The sequence below is a fragment of the Condylura cristata genome, unplaced genomic scaffold (assembly GCF_000260355.1).
Source record: "Condylura cristata isolate star-nosed mole 26May11 unplaced genomic scaffold, ConCri1.0 scaffold00022, whole genome shotgun sequence".
Taxonomy (NCBI): Eukaryota; Metazoa; Chordata; class Mammalia; order Eulipotyphla; family Talpidae; genus Condylura; species Condylura cristata.
In genome coordinates, this window is record NW_004567123.1 from 1,726,822 (window position 1) to 1,741,821 (window position 15,000).

Sequence of the window (15,000 nt, forward strand, 5' to 3'; positions counted from 1 at the left end):
AGAGGAAGCTCTCCTCTCCCCAAGGAGGCTCTTCAGGGAGCGCTGGTGCTGCACTGGCTAGAGGGGCCCCACCTCCATGGCTGGCCCTGCCCACCCCATTTCACCCTGCTCTTGCCCCGCTGTGCTGACAGGGGACACTGTGCTGACAAGGGACACTTGAGCAGCTCTGGCTGGGGGAGGCAGGGTCACATGTGGGAGGGACAGGGCGCAGCGGCAGGAAGGAGCCTGGGGAGAGGCTGTTCTGCTGCCAGGGAGCTGGCAGGGTGGGAGCCTGGGCTGGGAAGTCGGAGGCCGGGGGTGCCAGGTGCTGCAGCCATGTCGTGCCAGCTCTGGGGGTGGACTCTGCCCTGGGCAGCGCTCCTGCTTCTCCTGGGTCCCCACGCCCTGTCTTACAATTGGCACCTGCATGATGGAAGTGACTGTGATGAGGGCTATGTTATAAAATATTACTTCCCCGCCACCGTGGAGTACGCCTTGCATGTGTTCAATGAGAAGAGCAGAGACGTGAACGCCTACAGGCTGGTGCATGTTCTCAATTCCTGGCGGGAACAGGTAGGAACACCGCTTCCGGTCCAGCTGCCCTTTCCTGATAGTACAGGTAAGTCAGGACTAGGGGGTGTCTTACCAAGGATCATGTTTCCCATTTTAAGATCATAAACTACAGGAGAATAACATCTTATTCAGCTTCAGTTTTCATAAAAGATACAACATGAAAATTCCTAAAAATTTGGTCAGTGTCTACTAACCTACAATATATTTTGTTTTCAATCTTTAAGACATAGTTTATGAAGAATGTCATTAATATTCTTTATGAGAGGCTATACTGGTAAGGAAAAGAGTTAGTCAGAAAATGCTGGAAGAGATAAGTTGAAAACAGAAAAGCAAGATACTTAGAAAAAAACAGAGAGAGAAAGAGAAAGAGAGGGGCGTACACTCTCCTCAGCTGAGAGCTGCTAGAGGAAAGGTCTCTTCCCAGACCGCTCTCACCCTGGGTTCCTCCTGTGTCCCTACTACGCAAGTGGGTTTATTTATTTATATTATTCCTCATCCAAATGTTCTCTCTATAATGACACTTCTAGAAACACCTGCAGGAGCCCAGATGCCTATATCCACCTGGCTGCAGAATAAACAATGGCACACTTTGCCGAGGTAGCATATCTGCCGTGATTGTGTGTGAGTGGTGTGAGTGTGTGTGCATGTGTGTGTGAGAGTGTGTGTGAGTACATGTAAGAGTGTAGGTGTGTGGATATGTGTCTGAATGTGTACATGTGTAGATGGATGATTGTGGGTGTACCTGTGGGCTGGGCCTTTAGTTGAAGAGTTGGAAGAAGGGAGAAGGTCTCCACCCAGAAGCTCTAGGTCTGCTCAGAGGCAGACCTGTGTGTGCTGGGGGATGATGCGGTGCACTGGGGCACAAGCAAAGGAGGAAGGAGAATGGAGAGGAGATGAGCAAAGCAAATTCATGGGAAAATAGTTTCCTGAGGCCACTGTGCCTGTGAGTGTGTGTGTGAGAGACTGTGTGTGTTTGCGCATGTTGTGATTGTGTGACATTTTGTCACACAAGTCAGGAAGGGGTGCCATGGAGACATGGGGCTGCAGGTGGAGGTGACATTCCTGGTGGGGAGCTGGTCCCTATCCACCCCAGGGTCCCCACCACACCCACGAGCCTGTTCTCTGGAAAGCTTGGTTTTACCCTCTGCACTGCACGCTCTTCAGGAGCAGCACTAGTGGACAAGGGGTTCCCACTTTTTCTCCATATGTACCACAGATTGGCTATGTGTTGGCTTTCTCCATGGAGCTGCTGCTTCGCAGAACCACGTGTGGAAAGTTGGAAGAGGACATTGACAACTGCCCCTTTCAAGAAACTGCAGACCTGAACAATGTAAGATGAACACCAGCTCCCTTGGGGGCACAACTCAGACGCTGCCTCGGTGAATGAGGGTGCCAAGTTAGGCTGTGCCAACATAAAATCCAGACTCTACCCTCTCCCTCCAGGCCAGCTGCCTGGCCCCTGACCACATTGATGTAGGTGGCTACTCACCCTTCCTCTGCAATCTTGGGCCACAGCAGATGGCCCTTCTCTGATCCTCATCATCTCCATCTCTGCCTCTGGAAAAGGAGGAAGTCAGACCCCACCACCATCACTTTTGTCACGGTGGCCTGTTCTCAGAGTTGTCCTGCCAGAATCGAGAATCCAACGCCCAAAGGCTGAGGCAACCCTGCCCGCCCTTCTAGACGCAGCCTTGGGGGCTGTTGAACTGTCACTCCTGGGATGGAAATCCTCAGTCTAGGACAAGCCATCCTAGTCAGGGCCCTCAGAGACCACTCCCACTCGGAAAGACTCCCCCTCCTCTCAGATCATGAATCACTCTGGCACATGTGGGATTCCCCCGGGGTCACAGGTCAGGGCTGGGAAAATGACTAGCAACCATCATGTCAGGTTGGTCCCTGCTTATGGACATTTAGGGTCCAGGGGGTCTGCACAAGAGGCACAGAGCCTGCAGCCCAGCTGCTCACTCCAGGAACGAAGGTGGGGCTGGATCCTCCATTAGCGCTGGAGCCCAACCCCTGAGGCTCCTCTGTGAACCAACACTCACCCCTGTGCTTGTTCCCTCAGACCTTCACCTGCTTCTTCACTGTCAGCACCGAGCCCTGGGAAGGGACCTTTGAACTGCTGCACAAGAAGTGCTTGGTGGGGTTCCACTGAGTGAGGATACACCCCCAGAGTGGCCTAAGCCTTCCTGCAGGCAGCGGCTGTGCTGAGCAGCATCAGGCTCCGTGGCGCCTTTTTTGCAGACAGCTGGGTCTCACAAGTCCTCATGCAGGAATTCCTCCTGCGCACCCTCATCCTGTAGAGAGATCATTAAACATCAGCATGTCAAGACGCTCGTGTGATGCTTCCAGAGGGAGGGCTGTGCACTGATGGGTCACCGCAGAGGACAGCTGGGGCCCTGGCCTGGGGTCCTCCTCCCAGGGACCTTCTGGGCTGCTCCAGGGACACATCCTATGAGCTCAGCTGTCTGACCTGCTGTGTCCAGGCTCCTGAGCCTGACCTCTGTCTAGAGGTGCCTTTCAGGGATCCCAGAGGTCAGATGCACCCAGACAGGACCATAGCCCCTCTGGGACACAAGTGGCCTCTGTCTTGGAAAACTTGCCCACACATTCCCTGTCACGGCAGCTGGGAGGAGGGAAGAGAGTCTCCACTCAGGGGGAGACCCGGCCTTCAGCGGCAGCATCTCCTAGAGCCTCATAGAAGTGCTCAGTCTCAAGGCCCCCAACTTATACAAGGAGACTGCATTTCACAGACTCCCCAGACCAGGGGGCGCTCCAGTGGCACTGGTCACCAGATGCTGTGCAGACCCTGCCTAACCTTCCAAAAGCAGACTCCAGAGACATTTTCTGTAGAGGTGGAGATTCATTGCCAGGCCTTGGATCTGCTTCCCCATCCGCCATGTTGCCTCTGTCCCTGGGCACCCCCTGGAGTTTGGGAGCACAAACAGGTGTGTTGTGTTGTAGTAAGACTCCACCTACACAGCAGCTTAATTGTCCCCAACACTAGATGCCATTCTAGTGCCCCCAGCCCCAGAAGACCGGTCACCAGCCAGTTTTCCCTCCAAGAAAATCTGCTCATGCTCATGCTCTGCTCAGGTCTCCCTGTGCTTGGCAGCACCAACAGCAGAGTAGTGGCAGAGGGAGGGCCCGAGGGCTGCATGCCAGCCACTGCAGAGATAGCGGGGAGACCAGGGTCCCTGTCCCAGAGGGCAGGTACAGAATCATTTCCATGGTTCTCAGCTCACCAGCAGAATGCCCTTGGCTCCAGGGGTAGCCATTGTAACAGACCGCTGGCTTACTGCCTCCCTGTCTCCCTGTCCTGCTGCTCTGCCTGTGATCCTCTCCCGAGTAAACTGCCCAGCACACCAGGCAGCATTGCGGGGTCTGCCCTGGAAGGTGAAGGGGACAGGTGGTATGTACCCTGCTGTGATGTGTCCTCCATGGAGAGCTGGATGGGTTCCCTTGAGCCTGTAATTCCAACAAAGCTCCAGGCAGCATCCTGGCTCCTGGCTGAGCCCCTGAGGGTGGGCAGAGCTGAGTCTCATTGCATGTGCCCTGCCTGCCTCACCCCAGACTGGCCAAGAGTTTTCCTTGAGACCGTCCCACCTTCTCCTGGCTGCTCCCACCCTAGTCTTTCTCAGTTGTGACTCACTCATAGAAGGAAGCCTTTTCCCTCTGCCTTTCCTACTCGTGCTTCCAAGGAGTCAACCTCTCATTACACTCAGTTCCCACACTGGACAGCTCCTAAGAGAGGGTCCCCTGTGGCCTCAGCCCACTGGGGAAACCTGCTGGACCTTTTATGAGTACACTCTACCCCTTCGGATAAGGGAGACCAGGAAGTAGTCCTGGTAGGTGTGGCTCCTACAGGGACACCCTGACTACTCCTCACTCAGGGCCCACTGGGGGACCCTCAATTGTTCTTCTCCCCAGAACGGAATTTCAAACATCTGTATGTTGAAGAACCATGGAAGTAGAAGTCTAGATACTTGCCTTGAGTGTGGTCCCTGGGTGATGCCCTTGCCGGGCAGAGGCCAAGAGTTTGGCACAGTTTACCAGGCTGGACATCCCTTGCCCCAAGCTGCCCAAAGACAAAGGGCCCAGTCTGAGCCTCAGCCAGAAGCGTGGATCTAGTGGCTACTACATCCTCCTGGTTGCTTACCTGTGGGCTTCAGATTCAGTTTTTTCAGATTCAGGAGATGGTGGCCAGTACCTGCCGGCATCTAGGCCTGCAATGGGAGTCAAGAGAGGCAGTAGAAAAAAATCTGTCGGTGAGCAAATGTTTTCTTTGTTTCACTTCACTATCTGCTGAGGGATCTTTGCACAGTCTCTTCAGCATCTCAAGTGTCAGAGACCACAAACAGCCATGGAGCTAAATACAAGACTCAATAGAAAGTAACATCAAACTGGAGAAGCCAGAGTACTCTTTGCCGTTCTTCCATGCTGAATCCAAGATGGTGATGACAGGCGCTCGGGGTGTGAAGGGGGGTGCAAAGGGAATAGTGACTCCCACTTCTCCTCTGTGCTCCTCTGCCAGGGACGTGCGATGTTCCAAATCTCCACTTGGGCTTCTGAGACCCAGAATCTTCTGCGGTCCTAGACATCCCATATGGACTAGAGTTGACTCCTCCCTGGCCCTCATAGAGCACGGGAAAAAAGATGTTCTTGCTTGAAACGGAGCAAATAAAAACTCAGAAATCTCACTGGTCAACAGAGCTGTCTTGACCCTGATGTTTTATTTCAACTGACTTAATGTATCTTCAGGGGCCAGGAAGTTTTAAAGAGCTGATTTTGACCAGTGCACAACTAATACTAACCAGCTGACCTAAGACATGAACAGTAAAATCTGACTGACTTAAGCTCTTGCAATAGATATTATGGGCAAGATGGAAATGCCTGCCGCAGGGTGGTGGACCCCTCAGGCCCTCCAGGCGTTCAGCATGTGGTCAGGCTCAGAGGAGAAAGCCTTTCTCTTGGGCTGTTCCAGGACCGATTAGAGACAGCTGCTCTGAATACCAGCACCTCAGAGGTCAAGGGCTGAGGCAGCTCAGCTTTGCCCCAGTGGCGATGGGGCTGAGGGCAGAAGCAGAGGTGGGTGGAGAAGTGCAGTAGGAGAACAGAGTCCTCACCTTGAGGCCATGTAACAAGAATAGCCCCAGACACTTCCTGATAGCAGAGGCCAACGGCACAAAAGCCTGAGCTGTTTCCTTTACCCCACAGTGACCAAAAGCACCAGGAAGAGGCGATAGCATGTGATATCCTAAGTTAGTTCTCAACGTGTGACTTGGCCTCCATTTGGTCTCTCAGAACACTCTGCCCTGGCCAGTGTGCTACCATATGAAGCAAACAGCAACCCTGTGAGGGGTTCACATGAACGACAGAAGCCCCGTCTCATGCCAACAACAAGTTGAGGTCATAAGAGAATTGCCTGTGAAGTGGGTTCCCCAGAGTCTAAACTTCCAAGGAGGGGCTGCCCTGAGCAGCTACATCTGAATACAATCCTGTGAGAGGTAACATCTGAAACGACCAGTCAAATCACCCTCAGATCCCAGAAACTTTGAGAGACAGGTGTATTGCTCAAGCCACTAAGGACAGGGTGATTAGTCATGCAGTGTTAGATAAGCAGTACTTTCTGTGCACATGCACACACACACACACACACATGTGCAGCTCCCTTTCCATGCACCAAGCATATTTTCTGCTGTAATTCAAAACAAAGGGTATAACACAAATCTCTAAAAAGATCAAACTAGCTCCCAGGTTGGGTGTAGTTTCATACTATTCTAAGTCATTGGGCAGTGTCTTCCCAGATGACCCAGCAGGAAAATTTCTTTAGAAATCCATGGATGAGGCCTCCCTGCTGGCTCAGCAGGTTAAAACGTTGCATTAAGAAGCTAAAGCCACTTCCGTTGAGTTCAATCCCCGCCTGCCCCGGAGTTGATCCATATGGTATGGCAGACCTCTCCTGACCTTCAGGCTGCTCCCCTCAGCAGTGTACTTCAATGATTTGCATTTTCTGCTCCCCACTCTGTCTCTGATGAAGCCTCTCACCACCTCTGCACCTCTGGCCTGTACCCCAGTTCTGTATGCACAAACAAATCAATTTTAAAATTTTTTAAAAAAAAAAATCCATGGATGCACACTCTCCAGGAACCTAGATCCTCAGAAACCTCAGAAACTACTCGCCAGCTTAAAGCAATAGAAAGCAATTTCCTTCAGAAAGAGCTACCAGTTTGGCGTTCAATTTGGTGAAGTATGGGAACATTTTTTGTACATTCTTGCATTCAGTGGTAGCAAGTTGCCCTGGTTCATTGATGAATAAAAAGCCAGAAGAGGCTGCCTGCAAGGAACATGGGGTAACTCAGGCTCTTTTTCACCTCCTGCCACCTGCCTCTGCAACCACCACCAGAAACTTTGTTTTCCTCCCAAGTTTCATGACCCACATGTGATCCCATGTAAGAAAGACTTAGGAGCACAAGCACGAAGCACGCACACCTATAAATACAGACGCCCAGTAGATCACAGGGGCCAGGAGCTTCAATTGCTGCCTTCCTCTCTGCTGGTTTGCCTGTGTGTTGGGTGCACTGCGTCAGCATAAGAGGCATGTGAGATATGCCTAAGGCTCCAGATTCCTTTGCCATTTGCCCACATCAACCATGAAATTATCCCACCCAGAATGGTTGTGTAACGCTGCTCCATGCTGTAAAAGGCAGCCCACCCTTGGAACTAGCCCCCACCCCAAAAACACACAAAAAGCAAAAAGGTCACACACATGCACTTAATTCGTCAGTGGTGTTATTTAAATGTTTTGCAAGTGTCTTTACTTCTTTAAAATGTATGTGAGAGTACCAGGATGCACTAGAAGATAATTAGGCAACTTGGCATTGTTTCTTCAGCATAGTGAGTTCAAATTTCCAGGGTTTGGATGCAACAATAAAGGTGCAAAGGAACATCTAAAAGAGACAAAACAAATAATCAACATATAAATAAAACATGTTTTGACCTTACTAGAGATGAGGGAGATACAAAATGAAAGAATAAGCAAATAACATATTACATATCTCAGACCAGAGAAATTTAAGATTCGTAGCCCAAAAGGTTGACAATGTTGAGGGGAAATGAACATGACATATCATGGGGAAGATAGGTCGATCCAATCAATTTTGAGAGAAAAATTGCAGTTGTGCAGGATGTGTGGGCTAGCACAGAGCAATGGGAGCTGCACGTGCCCCATAACATGGCAGCCCACCCTGACATCACCCAGGGGGACCCTACTCTGCTGTGAACATAGGGCTGAACTGTCAATAGCAGCAGTGTCGAGAGTGAAAAATTAAAACCACCGTAAGTGTCCAAAATAGAAACAGGATGAAATATAGTGTGAGCTAGTCATGTAAGAGCTTAATATACAATAATAAAACCAATTTTAGTCCATTTGTATATACAGCGACAGGCATAAGTCATCATTTGGCAAAAATAATAGGACTATGCCAACATGAATAAATCTCAAGGCATATTGTGGCATAAGAAAGACCAAAAGTTTGAAAATCACACAAAACTTTACATGCAGAGATAAATATTTTAGGAGAGTGGTTATCTTCGAGAAGAGTGGAATGGATGAATAATAGATATTTTTAATACTTGTTAGAATATATTTAAAATCAATCTACTAAAATGATGTTATAAAATCCGAGTAGCAAGCAATTGGGTATTTGGTATATTGCTCACATTCTCTACCTGAATTTTGAACTATTACTGAAGTGAAAATGATTTCTATTATTGAGTAATAAGAATCCTCCCTCTAGCTGTAGTCTCTATTTGCAGTTTGGTGTCCTGATGTGGTGTCCTGAAGTCCTGATGTGCCCACTTCTCATGAGAATGTAAAAATAGTTTTTATTTGAGCATGTATGGACAATTTTTGGCAGCTACTAATCTATCATTATTTATACTTAAATAAGTCTTGTCTTTTAGACATACATTAATTGACATGGTTATATATATTATAAATCCATTATTTTAGGGAATAAATATAAATAAAGGATACAATGTAAATATTTATAAATACATATGTAGTTTCATTTATGAAAGTGAAAAATTGAAAATAAATTCTATGGGATGATTGTCAGGACAAATTTGGAAAGGTAAAAAAGGAAGTTACATCCAAATACACAAAATCAGCAGTTACTAAGATCAAAGAAAGAAGAAAGGCTATTATCTAGACAAACTTATAATAAAGTTATCTTGGTAATCTCCACTCAAATGATCCCAGGAACTCCTAGGGAAAGAAGTGAAAGATCCTCAAGCCTCCCAGAGGGGTGTGATGTCACCTTTATCATTTATATTTTTTTGAGAATATATTCTTAGAAAGTATTTACATAATTAAAAGAATTAAATTTAAATGCAAAATGGATATGAGAAGAATTAGGAAATTTCTAACTAAGACAGAGTTAACCTGTTCCCTTATGGTAGAGCCCATTGAACAAGCACCAAGTAACAACCAGATCCAGCTGGGAACGTCTTTCATCTGGGACATGAAGAAGCAAAAGACTGAATGAATGTAGGAGACAATATTAGACTTGTGGGGCCATAGGGGTGGAAGTCTTGGGAATAGCTCAACATCTCTCAGGTTATCCATAAATTTTTTAAATTATGTAAATCTCAATAGCTGGACTATTAGGATCAGTCAAGAAAAGTAGCTTCTGGTATTCCCAGCTGGAAGCCTGCTCTGTCAGCCATGCTTTCTGCTGTGCAGGTGGCATCCATAGAGGGTGCTGGGAAGTCTAAGATGGCTGCCATCAACCCCTTTCCTTCCAGTGCATATAGGATGCTCTACCCACACAGAGGGCTCCAGGAAGTCTATGCCCTTCACTTGAACCTGACTGGGCTAATGACCTGCTCTGACAAAAGGAATGAAAATTGGTAAAAGGAATATGTGGGGACCTCCAAGCCAAAGGTCTAGGGCTGGTCTCAACTTTGGCTTCCTCCTCTTTGAGGTCTTGTCACAAACAGGTAAGGAAGCTCAAAAGTAGGATGACAGATTCATCACAGATTCTCTAGGGTTTCACTAGTTTTAGTTCTCAAAGTCCTGGGTCCCAGGAAACCATTTAGTCCTAGACAATCCATGATTTGTTACTCTAGAAGTCTGCTCATGGAGAGACCCTGAGCATTGAGAAAGTTGCCTCACCAATGCCCAGCTGTTTCAAGACCAGAAACATGAGTAGAACAGCCATCTGGTAAATTCCTGCCCCAACATACACCACAGGAAGCAAAAGAGTTGCCAAGCAGAGCCTAGCCCAAACAGCAATAGAGTGAGAAATAACGAATACATGTTGCTATAAGCCACAGTGGAGAGCAAGTGAGAGAATGCACTTGGAAATGGCACACTGGTGAGGGAGAGAGGAAGATGGACACAGCAGCTGATAATAGAAAAAGTATCCTATGTCTAGAACATCAGGAATCATCAGTCCTGAATATGATCAGAATATGGTTTAGACAGGAAAGCTGAAATATCAACTCACCCCTACGAGAATGGCCTGGAAACAACAAATGTAGGTGAAGATGTGGAGAGAAAAAAGAGCACACATTCACTGCTGTGGGTATGTACACCCACGGATGCCGGTGAGGAACTGATAGTGCAGTATGGAAAATTCGGTGAACTGAAAAGGATCCAGCAATGCTATTCCTAAGTATTTGCAAAAGGAATATGAAAAGGCGTGCACCCTGTATTCACAGTAGTCAGAACTCATGGATTCCATGACCCAACTAGATAAAGACATGGTGGAAAATGTAACCAATGGAATAGCTCAGCATTTAAAAAGATATAATAGTCCTTTTTGGGCAAAATGGATGGATCTTGAGGGGATTATGCTGAGATAAGTCCGAAAGAGAAAGACAATTGCCAGACAGTTTCAGTCATTGGTGGAAAATAAATAACCAAAGGAAACAGACTGCCAAGATACAAGAAAAATAACCCTTAGACTGTGAACATCTAGTGGGCACAGGAGTGGGGAAGGAGGGGTGGAGGCTAAGGTGATGGTGTGCATGCACCGGAGCTTTGGGGGAAGGTGGGGGGAGCAGGTGCACATGTCTGGTGAGGACTTGTATTCCCAAAATGGTACAATTATGTAAACAGGTGACCAAACCATATAACTTATTTTATGAGAAGAAAACTAAAACATTGAAACAACTTTGGTCTATCAATTTTCCACTGTGTGGCCCATAAACCATCACTCCCAGGTGTCAACCACATACCTTTTGCATTTTGGGATTGCTTTGTAATACACAGTTTTCATTTTCTCCTGAAATTTTCTTGCACATGGTTCGGGCAATTTTGACTTCAAGAAAGTAGTCCAAACTATCTGTGACCTGTTAACAAGTAATTTAAAAATTAAATTTCCTGAAAGGATGTGTAAGGTCATGTCATCTTTGACCAGCGAACATGTGAGTGACTGCTTATGGCAAAGAATGTCTCTCTACCTTCCCTCCAACAGTTTCCTTGCCAGAGTTTTGGGGTTATGGGGTAGGGAGGTGGTTTCTTACCTGGATATCTTGTTTCTCTGTCTCTTTCTCATCAAGAAATTTCATTTGAAACTAATGAAAATTGTTCTAAAGCAAGACAACTGTTCCCCAAAGAATCTTTTCCAGGGAAAGCTAATGGCTTGTTTATGAGCACTTGGGAAATTAATAGCAGCAGTGTATCATCTTCATAGCTAGTCAGGAAATACTTAGGGAATAGAAGCCGTCCCAGAATTGAGAACTGCTTAGAATGGATCACTTTCATGCTTTGGCAATTTTAGTACTTCATACATTATCCGTGGGCTTCCATCCTCCCCAGTCCCTTGTACCAAGGACGCTCTATCATGCTTCCTAGTTCTCTTTTAATAATGAAGTTAGCCTATTTACTTTCCTGGTCTTTCATGAGATATGTATTTTTAAGGTGTCTGTAGACTATTCCCTAATTTGAATTTGTTTAACTCTTTGTGCTGAGCTTCAGGATATCATTTTGTGGTAGAATACCACATATAGTGAAGTGTCCTTTAAGTACCTCACATCAGGTGCTTAATGTCACTTTGCCCCTGTGTTGGCAAGCACTTGCGAACGAAGGCATTTACCATATACCCTGATTAAAAGGGCATCTTCTCACCATTGCATGAAGTTACCATTAAAGTCATGCCTGCACTAATCATTTCCCAACTCTCACCCAATGATCATAGGTTATAAGATTGATGCTCATGAATTGGTTACTACCATTATGGTTGCAAAGGATGATTTCCCAGTTACATCTAACATTTTTCACTTAAGAAGAGACTTCCCTCCTAGTTCCTCCTTTCAGCAAATGATGAACGTGCACTTTCTTTGCTTGTTTACTGCTATCATTATCCATCCCTGAAAGTACTCATTTTGGTATCAGCCTAAATTGTCCCAAACTTGGGCCTTTCTTATTTGACTCCTCTACTTTCTCTGGGACTATAACCAATTTTAATTAACTTGATGGATACATTGTTTCATCCCATAAGGATAGAAAATAAAGTGAAATTCAGGGAGTGTCCCTCCAAAACTCCTAAACTTAATAATTTTTGGCTAATGATCTCTCTCATGACTTTGACTCCCTAGTCACATAACCATCTCTGAACAATAGGCCCCTCCATGACCATGGACATAGGAAGAGTGAGGAGTAAATGTTCACCAACCTGCTCCTGGGATTTCAGAACCTCCACCACCTTGAAGGTGTACTTGTCTTTACTCTCCCTGTTAAACTCTTTCATAGCAAACCACAGTGCCTGCTGTACATAGACATAGTCCTTGGGGATGTCCTGGAATTTCCTCACCACTGTGGGTGAGCCCCAGGAGTGGACACTTTTGGAAACAATGACCGCAGTGACCACCAGGAGCAGCAGATTCTGGCAAAGTCGGAGCATGATGCCTCAGCCAAGGGGCACAGGCTTCCTTCTGTCCTTCCAGGACTTGGCTGGGAGTAGGCTGGGCTGGGCTGCCTCCTGACAGCACTACTGCCACGAAAAGGAAAGAAGTGTCACCATCACTCAAGAAGAAGCCCAGGGAGAAATGCAGAAATTCCCCATCGTGGCTGTTTCCTTCCTGGAAGATGCGCTTCCCCACGCAAAGGCCGGAGGCCTGCAGCAAATGTGACGCTGCAGGGAGAATGGGCCCTCATGGTTTCCTTCCCAGGGGTGTGTGTGAGGGTGTGTGTAAGGGTCATCAGTGAAATAAGTCAGGAGAAAAGCAGACAGTGTGGCTTCACTCACATGTGAATGGAGAAAAAAAAGAACGCGAATGAACCAATAGAATAAAGCAAACACAAACTTATAGACTCTAAGAACAAAATGGTGATCCCCAAAAGGTGAGGAGGGAAGGATAGGAAAATGCAATTAAAGGAGTTAACATTCTTTTTGTAAGTGGGACAAAAATAGGATTTTGGTCAACATTAAGTGGTCTATAAAGACATCCAAAATGATGTGCACCTGAAACTTGCATGATATTATAAACCTGATACTTCACTTTTATTTTAAAAATATACACAAAATGTTTATATTTTATTTTTTAGTTTACTTTTTTTTAATAAAATATAATCGGGCCCTCCCTCGTGGTGCAATGGGTTATGACACAGCACTGCAAGCTAGCCACAGCTGCTTCAGTGTGGGTTCAATACATGGCCCAGAGGTGACCCACAGGGCGCGGCAGTCCTCTCCTGACCTGCCCACCGCTTCTCTCAGCAGTGTACTTTGTCAGTCGGCCTGTTCTGCTCCCCACTCTGTCTCTGGTGAATCCATCACTGTTCTTGCACCTTTGTCCTGTACCCTAGTTCTGTAATGAATAAATAAATAAATCTTTAATATATATATCTATTATATGTATATGTACTATATGTATATTATGTGTAATATATGTATATATAACCTGCAGCTAAGTCCTTCTACTTTTTTTTTAATTGGGATTGCATTGAATCTATATAATGCTTTGAGAAGGATGGCCATTTTGACTTTGTTCATTCTTTCATCTAGAGCAGGGGATATCATTCCATTACTTGTGTCTTCTATATTTTTTTAAAGATGTATATATTTATGCACCCAGAACTGGGGTAGAGGCCAGAGGTGCAGGGGTAGTGAGAGGATTCACTAGGGACAGAGTGGGGAGCAGAACAGGCAGATCAATGAAGTACACTGCTAAGGGGAGCAGCCAGCGGGTCAGGAGAGGTCTGCCTTGCCATGTAGATCACTACCTCTGGGCTGGGGATCGAACTCCCACTGAAGCAGCTACAGCTAGTTTGCAGGGCTGCACTCCAACCTGTTCTGCCACCAGGGAGAGTCGCCCTTCTACTTTTGTTTGCTTCAAAGTTTTGCCTCAAAACTTTGTTCACATCCAAATGCAAACTGTTCCAACCACTATGAAAAGCTGTGTGGTGGTTTCTCAAACTGTTGAAAATGGACCTTCCATATGCTCCAGCAATTCCACTCCTAGGTATCTACCCAAAAGGCACAAAAACACAGATTCAAAAGAACACCTGAACCCCTATGTTTATTGCTGCTCTACTTACAATAAGGAAGATAAGGAATTAACACAAATGTCTAAAACTATATGACTGGATCAAGAAGATGTGGTACATATACACAATGGAATATTACTCAGCAATCAAAAAAGATAAACTCATGCCATTTGCAGCAACATATATGGAGCTGGAAGGGATCAGGCTTAGTGAAATAAGCCAGAATGAAAAAAAAAAAATACCAGATGATTTCACTCATAGCAGGAGTGTAAATGATCAGGAAAAATATATATATATATATATACACACACACATACATATATATAGTAATTGTAATAAAGTAAAAATGAACATCAACTAACAACTATAAATGAGACGTTCTACAGGGGAAGAGATGGAAACAGGCAAAACTGGGGCTGGAAAAGAGCACGTACTAAAGTGAAGTGGTGGTGGGAAGTCCACAAGGATTACAACTGAGGTGAAAAATGTACAAAATGAAGAATTATGAAAAAATATATATAAAATAAAAAAAACCCTTTGCCCACACCTTTCCTTTCTCTAGATAGCCTCATTAGAAATTGTACTAAGAACTGATTATTATTGAGGCTCTCCAGGACCTGCGAACAGCACTTCATCTGTTTTCTCTGTTAATCATTGCCATTGCCTTGGGGTGCAATGACATTTGCACAGGAGGAACTTGGTCTCATAAAGAAGTCAAGTAAGTACCTTGGGCTCTTTGACTGGGCCTCGAGCTTAGCTCATCACTTGCCCCAGGGTGTACCTGCCTCATGTCTGTGTATAGATCACAGCTGGAAATGGACACTTGATTTTGAAGCACTTCTTTTCTACTGTGAAAGATAAGTCAGGATGAGGCACCATGACTGAGAGCTATTAAGTGTAACCAGTGACCAAAGAGCTGGAGAGACACAGACAAGTCCACAGTGGTGGTCAGC

The 15,000-nt window shown here is 46.0% G+C and overlaps 2 protein-coding genes across 2 annotated transcripts; one reads left to right on the forward strand and one right to left on the reverse strand.

Annotated features, from left to right (window-relative positions):
• Positions 1 to 315: 315 nt before the first annotated feature.
• LOC101630381 (cystatin-9-like) lies at positions 316 to 2,707 on the forward strand. Its single transcript, XM_004686921.1, has 3 exons — positions 316 to 552; positions 1,769 to 1,882; positions 2,618 to 2,707. Exons 1-3 carry the CDS (start codon positions 316 to 318, stop codon positions 2,705 to 2,707), a joined length of 441 nt encoding a protein of 146 aa, XP_004686978.1.
• Positions 2,708 to 7,418: 4,711 nt separating this feature from the next.
• On the reverse strand, positions 7,419 to 12,464 carry LOC101630604 (cystatin-13-like). The gene is made up of 3 exons (XM_004686922.1): positions 12,237 to 12,464; positions 10,798 to 10,911; positions 7,419 to 7,502 (listed from the first exon to the last, which is right to left on the reverse strand). The coding sequence occupies exons 1-3, from the start codon at positions 12,462 to 12,464 to the stop codon at positions 7,419 to 7,421; spliced, it is 426 nt and encodes a 141-aa protein (XP_004686979.1).
• Positions 12,465 to 15,000: the final 2,536 nt, after the last annotated feature.

Excerpts from the sequence above, each read along its gene's own strand:
- LOC101630604 (XM_004686922.1), bottom strand. The coding sequence starts at position 12,464 with ATGCTCCGACTTTGCCAGAATCTGCTGCTCCTGGTGGTCACTGCGGTC. Across the intron at positions 10,912-12,236 it reads TTCTGAAATCCCAGGAGCAG|GTCACAGATAGTTTGGACTA; the intron begins GTTGGTGAACAT and ends ACTTGTTAACAG. Across the intron at positions 7,503-10,797 it reads GCAATCCCAAAATGCAAAAG|ATGTTCCTTTGCACCTTTAT; the intron begins GTATGTGGTTGA and ends TGTCTCTTTTAG.
- LOC101630381 (XM_004686921.1), top strand. The coding sequence starts at position 316 with ATGTCGTGCCAGCTCTGGGGGTGGACTCTGCCCTGGGCAGCGCTCCTG. Across the intron at positions 553-1,768 it reads TCAATTCCTGGCGGGAACAG|ATTGGCTATGTGTTGGCTTT; the intron begins GTAGGAACACCG and ends TATGTACCACAG. Across the intron at positions 1,883-2,617 it reads AAACTGCAGACCTGAACAAT|ACCTTCACCTGCTTCTTCAC; the intron begins GTAAGATGAACA and ends TTGTTCCCTCAG.